The 13997-nt window shown below is 43.2% G+C and overlaps 1 protein-coding gene and 1 non-coding gene across 3 annotated transcripts; both read left to right on the forward strand.

Moving 5' to 3' along the window:
• The first annotated feature begins 1708 nt into the window (after positions 1 to 1708).
• On the forward strand, positions 1709 to 9955 carry LOC103608629 (60S ribosomal protein L26-like 1). 2 transcript variants are annotated; one of them, XM_008593039.1, is made up of 5 exons: positions 1709 to 1922; positions 2074 to 2165; positions 2568 to 2744; positions 8587 to 8727; positions 9604 to 9955. In XM_008593039.1, the coding sequence occupies exons 1-5, from the start codon at positions 1769 to 1771 to the stop codon at positions 9730 to 9732; spliced, it is 693 nt and encodes a 230-aa protein (XP_008591261.1). In that variant the 5' UTR covers positions 1709 to 1768; the 3' UTR covers positions 9733 to 9955. The 2 variants fall into 2 exon arrangements, with proteins under 2 accessions (XP_008591261.1, XP_008591262.1); XM_008593040.1 differs by lacking the exon at positions 2074 to 2165 and adding an exon at positions 2196 to 2260 and having other exon boundaries at positions 1710 to 1922.
• Positions 9956 to 13285: 3330 nt separating this feature from the next.
• On the forward strand, positions 13286 to 13360 carry TRNAI-AAU. Its single transcript has one exon. It is a non-coding gene; the product is annotated as a tRNA-Ile (tRNA).
• Positions 13361 to 13997: the final 637 nt, after the last annotated feature.

Raw genomic sequence — 13997 nt, forward strand, 5'->3', positions numbered from 1 at the left:
CTTTCAGTTTTTCCCCATTCAGGATGATATTGGCGGTGGGTTTATTATATATGCTTTGATTATGTTGAGATACTTTCCGTCTATACCTAATTTATAGAGGGTCTTTGTCATGAATGAGTGTTGGATTTTATCAAATGTGTAAGGATTAAATGAACCCTATGCCACAGGCGTGTACAATCAATGTTTCAATTAAAAAAATTTTTTTTTAACTAATTTAAAAAATGAACCTGCTGTGGATTGATTGAATTGTGTCCCACAAATTTCATATATTAGAAGCTTAATCCCCATTATAACTGTTGAAAGTAAGATATCCTATTATGGTAATTGAAAGGTGAGGCCTTGAAGAGGTGATTAGATTGTAGGACCATGCCTAGTGAATGTACTAAAAATGGTGGTCATGGGAGTGGTTTGGAGGGTTTTAGAGGGAGAGTGAATGAGGAGGTTGCTCTCTGCCATTTTTGGTTTGTTTGTTTGTTTATTAATTAATTAATATTTGTTTTAAAAGATGACCGGTAAGGGGATCTTAACTGTTGGCTTGGTGTTGTCAGCACCACGCTCTCCCAAGTGAGCTAACTGGCCATCCCTATATGGGATCCGAACCCGTGGCCTTGGTGTTATCAGCACCACACTCTCCTGAGTGAGCCACAGGTCGGCCCTGCTTTCTGCCATTTTTACAATGTGATACCCCGACGTCACTGTTGCCACAACGGAGGCCTTCACCAGCTGTGTTCCCTGGACTTCGGACTTCCTAGCCTCTGAAACTGTAAGCGATAAATTTTGTTTTTTTTTTAATAAAATACCCAGTTCCGTGTATTTTGTTATAAACAACAGAAACGGACTAATACAGAACCCTATGCACAAAGCCTGGCACAGACTAAGAACCTAATAAATGGTAGAAATTATTTATTGAATGGATAATAATGGCTAACTGAGCACTTCAGGCGTTTTACAGATATGGGATGAATAGATAAATGGGAGGGCTAGAAATAATGAACGAATAATACCTCGTACAGAATAAGCCCCTTGGATCAGAACCCTTTCCCTCTGTCCTCGCCCCTACTGCTCCCAGGTCCGGAGACTCCCACGTGGTGAGTTTCTCCCCCGCCGCGCAGCCGGACCTGAGACCTTTTATACCCTGAGGCAGCGCAGGGTGTCTCAGCTGGACCAGCCGTCGGGTGGCGCCCGCGCCTCCAGGCAGTCTTCCCGGGGGCAGGAGGCGGAGCTCGGGGACGACCTGGGCGGGGCGAGGGGGAGCCGGAGCGAACCAGAGCTGGGCGCGGTGGGCGGGGGCCGGGAGGGGCGAGCGGGCGGGGGGCGGAGGCCACAAACTTGCTGGCGCGCCGGGTCGCCGAGTCTCAGCGACCCGAGCCGGCTCTTTTTGAAGGCTCTTGCAGAGTTAAAAGCACATTCTGAGCTCCAGCCAGAGTGGCGCCTTGCACGTGTTAACAGCAAACACAGAAAGCTAACATTTTGCGTCACCGGTAGTTATCGCTAAAAGTCTGCATGTGAGTTCACAGTTGGGGGGATTAAAATTAAAATTAAAAAAGAAGTCTGAATGTGAGGCCCAGCCTTGCGTGTGTCCTGCAACAAGGGGCCTCCTCTTTGTTTGGTTTTTCTTTTGTTGTTTTCGTGTGTGTGTGTGTGTGTGTGTGTGTGTGTGTGTGTGTCAAATTCCCTGACCCCGATCTACGACCGTCTGGTTTTGTAGAACTGTGGACATCTCAGTGATTTTTGAAGGAGCCGGTCCACAGGTGGCTTTTGGAGCATCATGGTGTTTAAAGCACCCGGACATTATGCAAGTACATACCTAAGCAACCTCGGCGGTCCCTCTGCGGAAGGCAACAGGGACAAAGAATATTGGGTAGGAGAGAGACTACTGACAGAGTACCTATTAAAAGAGCATCAAGAAGCCTCCATTGCAGGTACCACAAAAGTAGGCCCTTATCCCCAAAGGCGCTAACTCTTCGGGTTTTCCCGCATGCCGCCACGCGGAGCTCCCGGAACCCTGTGGAACGAGGGAGGGGCTGAGATTCCCCCAAGCCGCAGGGGGCGCTATTCTGTTTGCTCTGACAGGAATGGGGCACCGGTATCTTTCCGTGCTTGCGCGGTCAGGAAGCCTCACTTCCGGTTCTGCGCGCGCACGGCCTGAGTGCTCCCGGCGCCAGGTAGGTGAGTGGAGGTTGGTGTTTTCTCAGACTCTGAAGCCCATCGCCCCTTGGGACTTTTCCCCCACGTGCTGCGGAGATACGCGCCACCCCAGGTGTCTCTCTGCGTGACCCCCAACCATGCATTCCTCTCGTGCCCGAGCATTCCTCCCTCAGTCTGCCTCAAGGCCACAGCGCCGCCCTCTCCCCACGACCCTTTTGTTCAGGCATGCGCCCCCACGCACGTCTTCCCCTGGGTGACACTCGGACATCTCGCATCCCCCATTCTCCCTCAGTCTTCTTCCAATGTTACCTCTCCCTGTAGAGCACCTGTGCGGGGATGGGGAGGGATGCCTTGATGGAGAACAGGCCCCTGTACCCCACTGAGCCTCTCTGCGCTACCTCCTTCGCCGTTCTTTGCAGACGGCCACCATGAAGTTCAACCCCTTCGTGACCTCGGACCGCAGCAAAAACCGCAAACGCCACTTCAATGCCCCCTCGCACGTGCGCAGGAAGATCATGTCGTCCCCGCTCTCCAAGGAGCTGCGGCAGAAGTACAATGTCCGCTCCATGCCTATCCGCAAGGACGACGAGGTCCAGGTACGTCTTCTTCGCGCTTTTTACCTAGCTACGTGACTCTCAGACGCGGCCTTTGCCTGAGAACGTCGTGAAGGAGTCACTGCCTTATGCCCTCAGGACCCTGGCAAGTAGTGGGACCTTTAAAATATGTTAGGCCAGAGTCACCAGAGGGTGCCTGCGCTGCTTAAGAGCGTTCAATTCTTTAATAGAAATAATAAAAAAAAAAATACTATGCTAGCCAAGCAAAAATCTGTTTTTCATTTAGCCCCGTGGCTGTCAGTTTGCCAGGGTGGCTCTTTGAACCAAAAAGTGCTGCTGTGAGTCGTATTTTGGTATTTTTGGGTTTACTGTGGTTGATGAACGGGGATTTGTGGGAGCTGGGCATGTGATGGTACTGAATTTGATAGGGAAAATGGAGAAGCAGCAGCAAGTCAGAGATGCAAAAGTATGAAGGTGTGGCCCATGGCGAAAAGTGTAAGCCCTCTCTCTGTCTTCTGTGACTGGAGCTTAGGATGTGTGGAAAAGGGAAGGGAGTTGGGGGTGAGTGAAATAGGCAGGGGCTAGATTCACCTTGGCTTGGTGTTGTCAGCACCACGCTCAGCCAGTGAGCAAACCGGCCATCCCTATATAGGATCCGAACCCGTGGCCTTGGTGTTATCAGCACCGCACTCTCCCGAGTGAGCCACGGGCCGGCCCTAGATTCACTTCCTGAATAAATATTTATTGAGCATTTATCAGACATTGTTCTAGAGGGAAAAGGCCCCTGTTCATGTGGAGTTTTCATTTTAGAGCAGGGTTTCCCATCTTCAGCTCTATTGACATCTTTTTTTTTTTTTTTAAAGATGACCAGTAAGGAGATCTTAACCCTTGACTTGGTGTTGTCAGCACCATGCTCTCCCAAGTGAGCCATGGGCTGGCCCTTCTCTTCACATCTTGGACTGGACAGTTGCTGTGGGGGAGCTGTCCTGTGCATTGAGGAGTGTTTAGCAGCGTCCCTGGCCTCTCCCCACTAGATACTAGTAGCATTCCTCCCCTTCACAATTGTGATAAGCAAAAATATTTCAAGATATAGCCATATGTTCTCTGGGGGGCAAAAGTGACTCTTCCTCACCCAGTTGAGAATCATTGTTTTAGAGAATTAAATGAGAAAGTGATGGGGTTTGGTGTATCATCTGAGGCAGTGGGACTCTTTGTACGTTTAAGGGATATGTTGGGAGGGAAAGACTGGAAGCAGGAGATAAATTAGGCTGAAAGTGTGACAGGAATAGAGTGGAAAGAGTAGTTCAGAGGTATGATCAACAGTTTCAACCTATTCTCTCCTGGATCCTTCCCATATTCTAGAATGGGGGAACTTCAAATACCTGTAGGGGCTGGGTAGACACATTAAATAAGGGAAGTAGGTCTGGATCCCCCTACCAGCCAGCTGCCAAAAAAAAAAGGGAAGTGGGCTGATAAGAAAATGGTGAGCTGGAAAGCTCATACCTCATTTAAAGGAGATAGTCATGCACCTTCAGCCCTTTGCTGCCTTAGAGAAATGCAGGCTCATTGTTGTCAGGTTCTTTGATTTTTGCAAGAAAACTGGAAAATTCAGTTTCTCTTCCCCTGCCCCACATTTCCTTCCAGCCACTACTCTGTTTCCCATTTATAGCCAAGCTCCTTAAAAGAGTTGTCTACACTTCACCTCCCATTCACTCTTGGTTGCTCTCCATTCTGATTCCTGTCTCCAATACACTATAGAAATTGCTTTGATTGAGATCACCAATAAACTCCTTGTGACTAAATCCAGTGGATCCATCTTGGTCTGATCATACTTGACTCTTTTTTTTTTTTGGACCGGTAAGGGGATTGCAACCCTTGGCACAGTGTGGTCTGCACCACGCTCAGCCAGTGAACGCACCGGCCATCCCTATATAGCATCCGAACCTGCGGCCTCAGCGCTCCCAGCACCGCACTCTCCTGAGTGAGCCACAGGGCTGGCCCCATACTTGACTCTTTTTTTAGCAGCATTTAGCACAGTGGTACCACCTTACTTAAAATACTCTCTTTTTGGTTTTTCTTACATTTTAGCCTCCCAGTTTATTTCCAACTTCTCAGACTCCTTTGCTGGCTGTTTGTCCTCTTTCTGATTCCTAAATCCTTGAGTTCGTCAAGCCTGGACCTGGTCTAGCATCTCTTCTTGCTCTGTGTTCTCTCTCTAGGTAGATAATAGGTAATATCTCAGCCAGTGAATGCACCGGCCATCCCTATATAGCATCCGAACCTGCGGCCTCAGCGCTCCCAGCACCGCACTCTCCTGAGTGAGCCACAGGGCTGGCCCCATACTTGACTCTTTTTTTAGCAGCATTTAGCACAGTGGTACCACCTTACTTAAAATACTCTCTTTTTGGTTTTTCTTACATTTTAGCCTCCCAGTTTATTTCCAACTTCTCAGACTCCTTTGCTGGCTGTTTGTCCTCTTTCTGATTCCTAAATCCTTGAGTTCGTCAAGCCTGGACCTGGTCTAGCATCTCTTCTTGCTCTGTGTTCTCTCTCTAGGTAGATAATAGGTAATATCTATTCCCAGAGCTTTAAATGTCTGCTCTGTGCTAACTTATATTCCTCTTATATCCCAATCTGAAACACTTTCCTGAGCAGACCTGTAAGATCTACTTTGAACATCTCTATTTAGATATCTCAGACATCTCTAGCTTCTTATCAAAGAGTACTTCCCCCCACCACCACCACCTTTCTGGGCATTTGACTGGTACTGGGACCCAAACCCTTGACCTTGATGTTATAACACTGCATTCTAACCAACCGAGCTAACCAGCCAGCCCCCAACAACACTGTTGATCCTAACATTCCTGCTGCCTCCAAAATCTGATTCTTCTCCCATTTTCCACATCTCAATTAAGTGACACTTATATCTTCCCATTTTCATATGCCATAAACCTTTAAGTTGTTCTTAACCACTCTCCTTAACCACCATTCTAATCTGCTACCAAGTCTTGTTGATTCAGTCTCCAAAAAAAGTCTTGAATCTGACTCTTTCCAGTTAGTTCAAGGCATCCCAGCTTCTTCTCTTACCCTTGTCCATTCTCCACAGAGAGGTATTATTTGCAAATCAGATCCTACTGAAAAGCTACCAATGGCACTTGATGTGCTTATAAAATCTAAAATCATTGACTACAAGGCCCCATGTGATCTAATCCTGGTCTCCCTCTTCAGCTTCATCTCTTCCTAGTAACTCCACATGCTCTATAGTTTAACCACACTGGCCTTTTTGGGTCTTTAGATACACCTTAATCTTTTCTCTCTATGCCTGGAGTGCTTGTCCACCTCTTCTTTACTTAGCTAACTCCTTATTTTTCAGGTCTTATCTTAAATGTCAGTTCCTCAGAGAAGCCTTCCCAGATTCTTTAATCAGTATTATAGTATAGCATTCTTTATTTTTTCTTCATAGCAGTTAACACAATTTGAGGTCTTTTTTTTTTTTTATCTGAAACATAATTTACATACAGTAAAATGCACAAGTCACTTTTGGCACTTGTAACATAGTCATCACCCTAATGATGACAGAGGCCATTTTTATTATTGCATTCAGTACCCATGTGCACTCTTCCAGTTAGTGATCATATATTTGTATATTTACTTGTTGACTGTTTACTGGCCTCAGATTAGTCTCCTTAAAGCCAGAAAGCTCATCTTGTTTGTTGTCTGACCTCAGTGCGGAGCTGGCACATGGTGAGGACTCAGTCCGTATTTGTGAATGAATGAAAAAATTACTGACTAGATGGATGTGAAAAGTGAAATGAAGGTGGGCAGGGAAGAGCTGCCAGTTTTTGAATACTTATAAGGTATGAATTGTTTCCTTTTTAAATATGAAGAAACTTGAGAAAAAGAAGTACCACATGTTCTCACTTATTGGTGGGAGCTAAAAAAAAATAAACAAATTAATTTACCCACAAACACACACACACAAAAAACCGGGGGTGGGGGGTGGGGAAGAAGATATAACTACTATACTTTTTTTCATCGCCTTACCGTGAACAGCTTCCCTCCCATCACTTCACTGAAAGCACTCTAGCCATGGCCACTAGTAACCTTGTTGTCAAATTTGTTAAATACTTTATCCTCTCTGTATTTGATGGTTCTGCAGCATTTGACATTCTTTTCTTGACTGTTGTAACACCACACCCTCACGGTTTCCTGTTCTCTCTGGCCACTTTGGTCTCTCTTTGAAGCTCTTCCAAAATGTTGATTTTTCTCATATTTCTACATCCTGCCCTGTTCTCATACCATCAGGTCTCTGAGCAAAAAGAGGCTTCAAATTGCATCTCTGGATGACTCCCACATCTCTGACCCAGTTGGCCTTCCAACTGTGTGAAATTCTCCACTAGAATGTCCCCAGATGCCTCAAATTCAACATGTTCCAAACTAAACTATATTCTAAAATCTGTTTCTTTCCCTGTGTTCCATGCCTCTGGGAAAGGCATATCCATACCATCCATCCAGTTGCCCAACCCAGACTTTGAGTATGGTTCTTGCCTCTTTGCTCTCACCTGTCCAGTCCAGTCAGTTTAGTTTTATCCCATCTCTCTCCTCACTGAGTCTAGAGTTTGTCTACTTCTCTTTATCCTGGCTGTTCCTTTAGACTCTTTTTATTAACACCTTTCTTCAGTCTTGATCATAGTTAATGGGCTTTTTCAGACTTCTTACAAGTGTGTCCTGAGAGTCTATGGTGGATTTTTCAATGAGGCATAGCTGTCCTTTTTTCAACCTGAAAATCACCTTGAAAAGTAAGCTGAACAATCTTGGTAGACAATTTAGGAGTCTTGAGATTCTCTAATTCTTTATTTTTTCTTTATTTTTCTAATAAATTTCTCTCAGGTTGAACCTCTCATTTTTTTTTTCCTTTTTGTCTTTTTTAATGACCGGTAACGGGATCGCAACCCTCGGTGTTGCGCCCGCACCGCGCTCAGTCAGTGAGCGGGAACCGGTCTCCACATGGGATCCGAACCCTCGGCGGGAGCGCCGCCGCGCTCCCAAGCGGCACACTCTCCAGTGCGCCACCGGGCCGGCCCGAACCTCTCATTTTTTATATGTGGTATTTTCTCTATGCCTATTAATCTAATCAATGTGGGAGGAGGGGATTAGAGTGTAATACCCTCCAAACTGAAAAGGAACTTTCAGACCAAAGAATGAAGCAGGCAAATACATACAAAGATTTTTACTAAAAGGGTAAGCTACATACAGGGAAGGTCACACACAGTGAAAATCAGACGTTTATAGCAGATGAGAGCGCGTGCTCTCTCTCTCTCTCTCTCTCTCTCTCTCTCTCTCTTTCTCTGTCTCTGTCTCTGGCTTTTAGGTAAGGCTTAGCTAGCATAACTTCAAAGAAATAGTTTAAGAAAAGTAGGTTTCCTGTGATCTATGAAGCAGGGAACTTGCGATGCTTGTGCATAGACTAGCTGATAGCAGTTGTGATGAGTCATCTAGTCCCTAAGTCCTATGTTCTTGTTATGCTTGCCCTAAGGTTAATCTATAACTGGTCAGTGAAACAAAGGAATGAGGTTAAACAGAAGTCATTAAGGTGGGCAGGGCACAAGATGGCATTATTCCTGTTAACCCTGTTAACAGTCATTGTCCATTTATATTACAGATAAAAGAAGGAAAAAACTCAGGTGAAGAATTTCCACCTGACCTAGCATAACACAAAGCAGATTTATCCCATAAAAATAGCTGACGTTTGATTGCCAAGATTAATCTGTTTCTGTAAAAAAGGTTGTATGTTTAGCCTATGTGTTCCTGATAATTAGCTTCCACATTATGATGTTCATGCTTTAGAAATATGAGGGAAATTCTCTTTTGTATTTTCTCTTAGGTGGTTCGAGGACACTACAAAGGTCAGCAAATTGGCAAGGTAGTCCAGGTGTACAGAAAGAAATATGTCATCTACATAGAGCGAGTGCAGCGTGAGAAGGCTAATGGCACAACTGTCCATGTGGGCATTCACCCAAGCAAGGTATGGTTTGGGACTGGGTGGTGGTAGCAGCCATGTAGCATACTGTTACTGTTAGAGTAATTGACATGTTGGTACTGTCTACACAGGTGGCTGAGGTAAGGACTTCAAGAGGCTTGATTGATTCAGTGGCTTAGTGATATCATCAAAGATTCTTTTCTTGTCTGTTTTGCCATCCTGGGTTAAGCCTCTGGCTTCAAGCTGGTGGCAAGAGGGCTCCAAGCATTTCAGGCAATGCTTCCCCACTAGATAAGTCCAGAGGGAGAAGAGAGAACATCCTTTCCTGTGGCTCTTGTGCTGACCTAGTAGAATATGCTGTTCCTCCTTTGCGCTCCCTTTTTGTACATCGTGATATAGGGTCTTTCTCCTTCCACAGTTTCAGATCCTTAAGGGTAGAATGGTTGGGGTCTTACTAATTCATATGATCTCTGTATTGCCCAGTAGCTAGTGGCAATGCAGATTTTTTTTAAAACAATGCATCTTGCCAGCCAGCCAAGGGATGATGAACAGATTTTCCCAGCCCAAATGATATTTCATCACTAAACTTTATTTATTTATTTATTTATTTTTTAAAAAGATAACTGGTAAGGGGATCTTAACCCTTGACTTGGTGTCATCAGCACCACGCTCTCCCAAGTGAGCTAACTGGCCATCCCTGAACCCGTGGCCTTGGTGCTATCAGCACCACACTCTCCCAAGTGAGCCACGGGCTGGCCCTTAAACTCTATTTAAGTGGTCTCCTCAGGTCCTCAGGAATTAGGGGGTGGGAGATTGGCTTAGCAGAAGGAACCCAAGTACTATGATACAGGATGGTTGTGGTGATAAGTCCTTTCCACTTAAAAAAAATAAAGATTTGTTTGTTTTCTCATTCCTTAATAGGTGGTTATCACCAGGCTAAAACTGGACAAAGATCGGAAAAAAATCCTTGAACGAAAAGCCAAGTCTCGACAAGTTGGAAAAGAGAAAGGCAAATATAAGGAGGAACTTATTGAGAAAATGCAGGAGTGAATATAACCTGTTGTGCAGCCACGGTTTAACTGCAAATTTTTAGCCTAGTGTGTGTTTCTTTGGAATTTTTCAAAATTTCTCTGGAACGTTTCATTTGCCTTCCGTTTTGTTACTGATCTGTGGCTCTATATCCACGTTTGCGACTTTGATTAATTTGGAAATGTTTCCTAATTTTGAATGGTATTTGCAATGTTTTATAAGTAAAATCCATCTTATTATCAATTCTCCTTTGCCAGTCTTTCATACGTTTAATCTGTGGAGCAACAAAACAACAGTGGTGGGATTAAGACAGCCCTGCCTCTGTCTGGACCCTCGTGCTGATGGAGTGGAAAGGGTAGGGCTCTGGTCCCTGATGCAAGGGTTTGCCTCATTCAGTAGCAGTTGTGACATGAACTGGCACACTCAAGGTTCCACTGAGAATCTGGTGCTGCTTTGCATCCATGGCTCTCAGGCCTGACTTGTACATCTCCAGATTCCTCTTCATGTGCCAACCAAAACAAATCCCATGCTACTCCCTGACTAGATTCTCTTTCCCAGGGTCTTGATTGCAAATGCCATTTCCATGTGAGTGAATTTCCCCTTTCTTTTGGAGCTAACTCAGAAAATTGGTGGCCTTATAGGCGAGATTTGACTCTTGGATTTTGTCCTTATATTGTTTTTATAATTTTTAAATATTTCCAACATTTAAAATGTGGGATGGTTAGCTGGGTTGGTTAGACTTGCCTTCTTTTCAGGAATTTATTCTAATACTAGTGGTAAATAAGAGCTTTCAGAGTTGTAGTGCCACAAAGACATCCAAATCATACAGACTGCTTGTGCTAGGCCAAGTGAATAATAGTTCATGATCAAGAGCAGGAACTTGGCCTTGAAATTAAGTTCTAATCCGAGCTCTGTCATCTAGCTGTGTGACCTTGGGCAAATTGTTTAAAACCTCTCTGGTCCTCAGTTTTATCATTTATAAAATGGAAATAAAACTAGTATCTTCCTCAATAGAATTGTCAGATTTATTACTTGAGATACTGTTCATAAGCACAGAGTACTTGGGAAAGTTTAACTATTGTCTTTTAGAGAAAATTGGCAATGGAATCATTCAGAGTAGCAGAGGGAAAAGTTTTTCTCAAGGGAGTTCAGACAAATGGCTGGTTCTTGAATAAAGGGAAAGGTTTAAGGGCAGCAGTGACAAGTAAAAAAAATAAGGGCAGCAGTGATGTGTTTTGGCTGCTGCACAAAATGGGAATGGGAGAATGCCAGATGGGTGGGCTTGCCTATCAAGGTTCAGGCCCTGGGGTATTAGCTTGTTTCCTGCAATGATGAATTAAGTAGTTTTCTACTGACCTTTTCGTCAAATTTGCAGATGTTCATTCCCTTGAGTGAGTCCCCTTGTGCTATTTTGGGAAGACTCCAATCTTTTAAACTTCAAATAACTGCTTCTAAATGTCTGCTTTTATATTGCACTCAAGCATGAGATGTTCAGCCACAGAGCTTTCCTTGTGAGTTGGGTAGGCAAGTAATTGAATCTTCCCAGCACCCAGACAATTTACTAATCAAGAGTCCATCATCCTCTGCTGATGCTACGGACTTTGAGCAGTTCCCAGGTGTTGACTTGGGTCTTTGTTCATTGTTCTTTTAAATTAGTTAAAAAAAAAAAAAAAAAAAAAAAAAAAACAACGACAAAACATGGTATAAAATAAAAAGATGCAAAAGATAGATGGTGAAAAGTTTCAGTCACTCAATTCTCTCCAGAGGCAGTACTGTTCCTGATTTCTTCTGTATCCTTCCAGAAATATTCTATGCATAGTCCATTCTATGGATGTTTATTTAAAATTTGGTCCATGAAGAAGCCTTCATGAGAAAAGCAGTTTGCCCAAATTTAAACAGCATAATAAGGTTGATTTATGTATTGCCTGAACACCATAATTACAATATAAACATGCACAAATATGAAATAAAATATTCTTTGTCAGAGATAGATAACTAAATCAGCCACATCCCAGCCTATCCTTAGCAATAGGGCAGCTGGTTCTAGACTAAGTTTTCAAAGGTCTCTTCTTACACAGTTGATGTCTCTATCTGATAAAGTTCTATACAACGTTGGTTTTTTGTATGCTGTCTTTATTTGAAATAGAGTCGACACGGCTTAGGGGAAGAACAGGAGCTATGATGACCCATGTACGGATCCTAGCTTTGTCACTTAAAACAGCTAGACTTTGGGCAAGTTACGAATCTGGGCTTCTTTTTTTCCTCACGTGTAAAGTGGATTTAATAATGGCTATATCAGTGGTTGTGACTCTTAAAGGAGAGAGGTAATTGAAAGCATCTAGTCCAATGTCTGGCATGTGACAGTCACTCAGGAAACGGGCTGGTTGGTTAACTCAGTTGGTTAGAGCGTGGTGCTGATAACACCAAGGTCTAGAGTTTGATCCCCCATATCAGCCAGATGCCAAAAATAAAAAAAAAAATACAAAAACAAAAAAACAAGAAATGCTGCCGTAATGGTAGCATGTTCCATACATAAGAAAATGAGTAGTGAATCTTGCTGACGTTTTCAGCTTTTCCAGTAATTTCCAAGCTTCCAGAATAGATTGGAAAGGAGCTTTCTGACTCCATAGCTTTGTGACTCCACAAGCCTGTTTTTATTTATAGGATTGGGCTTAAGAAAGGGGCTCCTCAGCTTGTTGCACTATAAGTGTTTCAGTCAGCTCTTGCTTCCTTTAGGCTGCTAGCGTTGCCTCTGAGGCTGTTCCTCCAGTAGCACTTCTCAAAAGTTTTGGTCTCAAGACCTGCTTCCATATTTAAAAATTATTGAGGATCCAAGGAGCTTACATTTATGTGGGTTATATCTATCCATATTTGCCATATTAGAAATTAAAACAAAAATGTTAACATTTATTTTAAATTCATTTAAAAATAGCAATAATAAACCCATAACATTAACATCAATAACATTTTTATGGAAAATAACTGTCTTCTAGAAAACAAAGGAAAAATGTAGTGGGAAGAGTAATATTGTGTTACATTTTTCCAAAATTTCTTCATGTTTGGTTTAACAGAAGACAAAAGATTCATGTAATACTTCTGCATTCAACCTGTTGCAATATGTTGTTTTGGATGAAGTATAGGAAGAAAATTAAGCCTCACAGTTAGAAAAAGACAGGCCCTCTCAGACCTGCTAGGAGAGTCTCAGGGACTCCCCAGGGTTCTTTGGACCACTCTGCCAGAGTCTGATTTATTTCCTGAAGACTTTAAGCACTTTGAGGGCATAGAATATGTCTTCATTTTGTGGGTCACTGAATTGGAGTTCCTGGCTTTACAGTTTTCATTTGGAATGTGTGATAAAATGTTTTTGACAGATTGACTGATAGAGGGAGCTATTGGCCAATACTAGCCCACAAGTACAATACTGAGAGATTAAGGATTTATGTCACAGAGGATGAAACAGATTTAAACAGAACTGGTGTCTAAAGAGCCATGTCCCTGCAATCTCCGACATTTGCTTCTTAAAGAAGCTGCCAAGAAGGTGAGGCAAAAGTTAGACACTCCACTTAAGGGGGTTGGCTGGTTAGCTCAGTTGGTTAGAGTGTGGTGTCAATAACACCAAGGTCAAGGGTTTGAATCCCTATACTGGCCAGTCACCCCCAATCCCCAAAACACTCTATTTAAAAGGATCAATTTAGGAGAAAATATTTACGTTTATTGAAAAAGCGGGTAAGAATTCACAATTGCAAAAAAGTGGAAGCAACCAAATGTCCATCGATGTATGAATGAATGAAGATGTGGTATATACATACAATGAGATATTATTCAGCCTTAAAAAGGAAGGAAATTCTGACGCATGCACAGTATGGATGAACCTTGAGGACATTATGCTAAGTGAAATAAGCCAGTCACAAAAGGACAAATGCTGTATGATTTCACTTATGCAAAGTATCTACAGTAGTCAAATTCAGAGAGACAAAGTAGAATGTCAGTTGCCAGGGGCTGTTGGGAGGGGAAATGGGAGGTTGTTTAAAGGGTATGAAAAAGTTCTGGGGATTATTTGCACAACAGTGTGAATACATTTAACTGCATGCTTGAAAATGGCTAAGATGGTAAATTTTGTTAATGTATTTGACCACAATTATAAATAAATAAATAAGAAATGGGAAAGAAAAGTGGTGAACAACTTTCTCTAATTTAGTTCTGGCTGATCTCACCCTTTCCTAACCAATTCAGTTGTGCAATTGTGTATGGAGCACATTTTGCTTAAAGTGCTCTCAGAAACAAAG

The sequence above is a fragment of the Galeopterus variegatus genome, unplaced genomic scaffold (assembly GCF_000696425.1).
Source record: "Galeopterus variegatus unplaced genomic scaffold, G_variegatus-3.0.2 Scaffold8648, whole genome shotgun sequence".
NCBI classification, from domain to species: domain Eukaryota; kingdom Metazoa; phylum Chordata; class Mammalia; order Dermoptera; family Cynocephalidae; genus Galeopterus; species Galeopterus variegatus.